This window comes from Rhinopithecus bieti, unplaced genomic scaffold, assembly GCF_001698545.2.
Source record: "Rhinopithecus bieti isolate Rb0 unplaced genomic scaffold, ASM169854v2 scaffold_14871, whole genome shotgun sequence".
NCBI lineage: Eukaryota > Metazoa > Chordata > Mammalia > Primates > Cercopithecidae > Rhinopithecus > Rhinopithecus bieti.
Genome location: NW_016807935.1, coordinates 368,267 through 373,895, shown reverse-complemented (window position 1 = coordinate 373,895; position 5,629 = coordinate 368,267). Strand labels below are relative to the sequence as shown.

The 5,629-nt window shown below is 39.0% G+C and overlaps 1 protein-coding gene across 1 annotated transcript; it reads left to right on the top strand.

Annotated features, from left to right (window-relative positions):
• Positions 1-2,601: 2,601 nt before the first annotated feature.
• Positions 2,602-4,847, top strand: SMIM30 (small integral membrane protein 30). Its single transcript, XM_017884160.1, has 4 exons — positions 2,602-2,751; positions 2,873-3,023; positions 3,394-3,487; positions 3,941-4,847. Exons 1-4 carry the CDS (start codon positions 2,602-2,604, stop codon positions 4,146-4,148), a joined length of 603 nt encoding a protein of 200 aa, XP_017739649.1. The 3' UTR covers positions 4,149-4,847.
• Positions 4,848-5,629: the final 782 nt, after the last annotated feature.

Below are 5,629 nucleotides of genomic sequence, written 5' to 3'. Positions count from 1 at the left end.
GAAAACTCAAGTTTCAAGAAGTTAGATAATTTGCACAGGTTTACAGAGCTAAAAAGTGGCAGAGGTAAATTTGGAATCAACCTCTGATGATCCCCAAACCCTGCCTTAATCAGTCCATTACCATGGATAAAGTGCTAGATAGATAACATCACAACTTTTCAAAACTAGAACTTTGTCACATCCAGTAATTTTTAACCTACTCCAAGAAGGTCAGAAATATAAGTAAAAGTGGAATCTGTCATGCCTATGAGTGGGGTCTCTCTACTTCCCCATCCTCCACAAGTTTGCGTGTATGATTGATTCCCCCAGACAACTGATGTTCACTGGTGGGAGGAAGGACCATATACATAATGGGCTCTAGGTGGTGCCTGGAACTGTGCCCAAAATGACCTTTTGCACCTCTCCCATACACTTCCATAAATGCTAGTACAAGAGGTATTTAGCCTCAGTAGACATTCTCTGCAGTAGTTGAACAGCTCTGGAAAGTGTAGCTTATCCCATCCTTTTGGCTTAATGAGTAGTTAGTTCTAACATTCTCAGTGATTAATGTCCTATTAATTATGGGAAATACTGACTGGATCTGGGTTGGTCTTTTTCAATTGTGAAGCTCCAGTAAAATATTTTGACTCACTTGGCTTGGGTCAATTGCTAATGAGGAAGTCTGGGTTTTATAAATTCCCTGACACACACCAGTCATTGCAAAATCCTGATATTGGTCTGTCCTGCATCCTCTGATGGATCCCAGAGGTGCCTTCCTTCAGGGTCTACCAATAAAAATGAGCAGAAGCTACTTCTTTTTTTTTTTTTTTTTTTTTTTTCCTGAAATCATTTCTGGGTAACATCTGATGGAAAATTTTGCTCTCCACTGCTCAGTTAAGTAACTAAAGTTCTTTAAGTATCATTGATGCCACTGACCTCTATTTTAGTAAAGGATGATGTAGGCACAGATTTGTTTGAATCAAAAGACTAAATTCTGGATTCTATAACCCTAGACACTTAATGTCAAAAGAACAACTACATAAAAGTCTGTAGAAGCATTCACACAGCTTGGGAAAAATGGGAGTGTAGCATTGCTTCAGAAAATTGGTGTTTCACATTGCTACCAGAGATGTTCACAGGCAGCACTTGTGGTTGGTCGATGCTGGACACAGCAGCAGCTGCTCATCTATCATCGCCTTTTTCAGAAGAGAGACCACACATGTGCAACATGGCAGTTATTATCCCGGTCAGCAATCTAGCCAAAATGTCTAATCAGGTTTACAGCTAGGAAATAACAGTTCACTGAGACAGAATGAAGGCATGTTAAAAATCACACAGTAGGAGCAGGTCAAAGAAGTGAAGGAGATATCGCATTCTTGGTACTCCAGAAATTAATCCTTGCAACTACATCAGCTCATATTGGAACCCCGCCCCCCGAGATCGACATTTCCAAATATAATATATATCACAAACTAATAGAAACCATTATAATTTAAAGAGAAAGTATCTTGCCACTTACAGACTCTTTAAACTTAAAAGCAAACCAGTATCTTTAATGTTGACATGCCTAGAAACAAGTCTGTAGCAATACTAACTTTAAAGTAGTCTCTGCTGACTTTAGCTAACTAAAATAAACACATAAGGAAAAATAAACATGTAGGGAAAAACAAAATGTTCACAGTAGGATATAGAGAATATTTTGGAAGCCATAAAAATATAGCTCCTATTCCAAATGTAATCGATTACAAAGGCACAAAAGTAGCTCAAAACAAAGGATGCAATGAACGAAACCTTGTTAAAATAATCAAGGTTAGAGAATGCTGACGTTATTGTGCAGTTATTCTCAGATTTCCAATTTTCTAGTCACCTTGGTTTATTTGGCACCTCTTGGTCTCTCATAAGATCATGTTGGCACATTTATCTAATCAAATCATTATTATTATTAGGCAACATTACTGAGCACCTGCTGGGTGCCTGTTAGGAGCCAAGAATATAAATCTTCGCTAGAGAGACTAGGAACGTGGAAGAAAAAGGATAACTGACAACACAAGAATACCTGCTAATTATGGGCATTGAACTGAATGTACCTGCATTATCTAACAGACTGAACCAGGGGACTTTCAGATCAGGCAGGTGGCTTCACACCCAACCCTCATCATTAATAATTTATAATGTGAGGACAGCAAATACATTTTCAAATCAGTGAATATGAAAGAGTTCAGAAGATCAGATGACTACAAAGGTTCAGGAAGGAGTTCACAGTTATTAGACTATTGAAAGAGCGTCTTTCAGAAAGGTTACGACTTACATATACAAATAACTAATTCTTGTTTTATGATTTAAAAGCAGTATTTTTACATTTTTTCATAAATATGTAGGGACATTCGGGGCAGAGGTTTCCCAAAAACATAGCTGGGAAGGAATCACCGCAGTGCACTCTTGAATAGATTGTCACTTTAGGACCTGAATCCTGAGAGATCTTCTGCAATAGGGCTAAATCCATTTTTCCTAAACCTTTTTTTGCACTACAAATGTTTTTAAACCTTTTATGATATGCCTTATTAACCGCGCTTTTTCCCCATTGAAAAAAAATTAATAAATGGCATATGGTTCATTAGGAAGATGGTGACAGAGATTTCCTGCTTCAGAAACGTTGGAAGCCGCTGGTTTAAAAGCATCCGGAACAGAGGACTCTACTCGGGTTCTCTCCCCGCTGTGTCATTTCAGTCGAGGAAAAAGAGAATTACAAGTGCGCCTTACAGACTCAACAGGGTAGAAAACTTGCTATCATTTCTTTTATTTTGAAGTGAGCTTTTATATAAACACACGAAACCATCCATTTAACAGTAAAACCGGGCAGTGAAAGGAAACCCCGCACGTTCGCGACTCTTAGCCTCCGCTAGAGCGTGACCGTCACGCCCACTGCCACTTACAGGGGGAACGCGCCGGGGCATCATGGGAGTCGGCGGCGGCAGGGATTGTGGGAAATGTAGTTTGGAGACTCCGCCCTCCTCGCCATTCCTGTAATGGCTGCTTCCTGGAAGGTAATGTACGAACTCGTCTCCGACGGATACTTAGGTTGCACCAGTGTATTTGTAAAACAGGAGCAAATATGGGCCTTGCCGGGCCAAAGTAGGAATTCTTTTTCAAATCTTAATATCAAGTCCTGAAATGAACTTATCTCTCCGTTCTGTTTCTTTTTACCTTTTCTTGTGTGGGTGAACTGTCCAACTTTTAAGTCTAGTTCCTTGTTGGACAGACTGTTTTCTCTCCTCATTACCTATCCCTTTACCGTCCATATGGCCTCCACGCTCTGCACTGACTCTAGCTGCCGCTTTAAAATAATAATAGTAATAATAATTAATTTTTAAATCCTTCTCTCCGCCTCCTCCCCACCCCCCATGCTAATAATAGGTCGTGTCACGTGGAACCTCTTAATCTCAGCATCCGGAGCTCCAGGAAGGGAAAATTTCAAGTCAGATAGAATTCTATATATACCATTTCTTTGGTAAGTCTTATTAATTCCCCACAACTTCGCAGAGTTGTATGTTGTGTGACTTTTGCCAAATTGTCTGCATTTCCTGGATGGGAGAGACCCTGAGAAAATGTATAATTTTTACCCACTGGGATATTTTAAGTTTCCAAGTTAGTGGCTCGTGCATTTTTTTTTCTTAATTCTGAACTCCTGTTCAATTTTTGTTTGGTTGATGCACAAGGTGTTGGCATTATCGTGGAAAATTCCTGGGATTAGATTGTTATCATGAGATAGGGAGATGAGCCTCAAATTACTGTCTTTAACGTCCCTCTGTTTTTCTACCTCTAAGATGAGGAGATGGATTGGAAATGATTCATAAAGTGTCCAAAAGATTGGCTGGCCTGTTATTTGTCATGTGTTCATTTTGTCATTTGAAAAGGGAGGAATTTTTAATGGTTCCTTTTTGTTTCCATGTTTAATTTCTAGGACCCTTCAGCCTCAAGATTCCAACATCATGACCTCAGTTTCAACACAGTTGTCCTTAGTCCTCATTTCACTGCTTTTGGTGCTGCCTGTTGTGGAAGCAGTAGAAGCCGGTGATGCAATCGCCCTTTTGTTAGGTGTGGTTCTCAGCATTACAGGCATTTGTGCCTGCTTGGGGGTATATGCACGAAAGAGAAATGGACAAATGTGACTTTGAAAGGCCTACTGAGTCAGACCTCACCTTAAAAACCTTTGTGCTATAGAGGCTAAACCTGAGCTCTGGTGTGTGAAAGGTTCCAAGAATCAGTAAATAAGGGAGTTTCACATTTTTCATTGTTTCCATGAAATGGGAACAAACATACATTTATACATGGAAAAAAAAAATGTTTTCTTTCCAACAAATAATGCACAAGAAAAATGCAGCCTATAATTTGCTAGTTAGAAAGGAGGTCAAAGAAGTAAAATCGCTGAAATTTACATAAGTAATATTTCATGATCTTAGAATTCTCTCAAAGCGTGTGAAATAGGAAGAAGGAAGTTCTTGCCCAGAATCTTAGGAAATCACCACTGTTCGGTTATAATCACTGCCTCCTGAATCGTTGAGGAGTCTTTTCTCCTGTTTTTTTATTAGATTTTTGTTTTGTTGTCTCCCAAGTTAATATTATATTTAGATATCAGAGAGTCAGCCAAAAAGGAAAACTTTTATCTCTGGGGAAAAAAACATTTAGAAAAGTGTGTTCAGTGTATCTAATACTGAAATGCAGAAAAAATCTAATGTTAAAAAAAAAAAAACTATAGACATTGACATGGAAGAGATTTAATGTTTTGAAAAAAACTTTATATTAACTGAGTAACATCCTCCTGATGAGAAGTACTATATTAAATATAAACCCATTATGTTATAAGTTAATGTGTCGTGTCCATTTCTTATTTGGGGCTGTTTGTATCCATTGCGGATTTTTATATGAGCTAAGTGGAGAAGGGAAGGATGCCTTGTGTTAACTGATTGCGGTAGCTTGAAGAGACATTATCAGTGACAAATGAGAACTCGGCAGCATTAAGGTCAGAGAAGCCCCTGATAGAAAATCTAGAAATACAGAAGGAAAATGAAATGGCCTAAACTGATTTGCATGCCAGCCAAATGAAATATCCTCTCTGGCCTAGCTACTTAAAGTGTCTTCAAGCCAGCAACATCACCTAGGACTTGTTAGAAATGCAGAATCTCAGGCCCCACCCAGACCAATTGGATCAGGAACAGCATTTGTTTCCGAAGCCCAAGTTAATTTGTATGGCATGTTATGGATTTAAGAAGACTACCAACTTGCTTGAGCCCAAGAATCATTCCAAGCACATGATAAGACTTTTCGATTTCCTGATCTTTCTCCTGGTTGTATAGCTGTGGGATGGGTCCAGGAACTCCATGGCTAACAAGGGTCCTCAGTGATTCATTTGATTCTCAAGTTGTAGCCAGTATAAAATAGTATAAGGAAATCAAACTTTAGGGTCACACTGGAGGTAAGTAGTGAAATTTTTTCCTAAAATGCATTTTCCAATCTCTAGCTCTCCAGATGACATTGGGAGCCTCAATTTGTATCCAAAAACAGGCACCAGCAACCTAAAATCCTGTTTATGGTGCAATTCTAGCGTGAGCTGACCTGGCTTGCATGCAAGTTTTAGTTAAAGGGTACAAGG

Coding starts and splice junctions, on each gene's coding strand:
- SMIM30 (XM_017884160.1), top strand. CDS start 2,602: ATGGTGACAGAGATTTCCTGCTTCAGAAACGTTGGAAGCCGCTGGTTT. Junction 2,752..2,872: donor CGCCTTACAGACTCAACAGG/GTAGAAAACTTG, acceptor CGCGACTCTTAG/CCTCCGCTAGAGCGTGACCG. Junction 3,024..3,393: donor TAATGGCTGCTTCCTGGAAG/GTAATGTACGAA, acceptor TGCTAATAATAG/GTCGTGTCACGTGGAACCTC.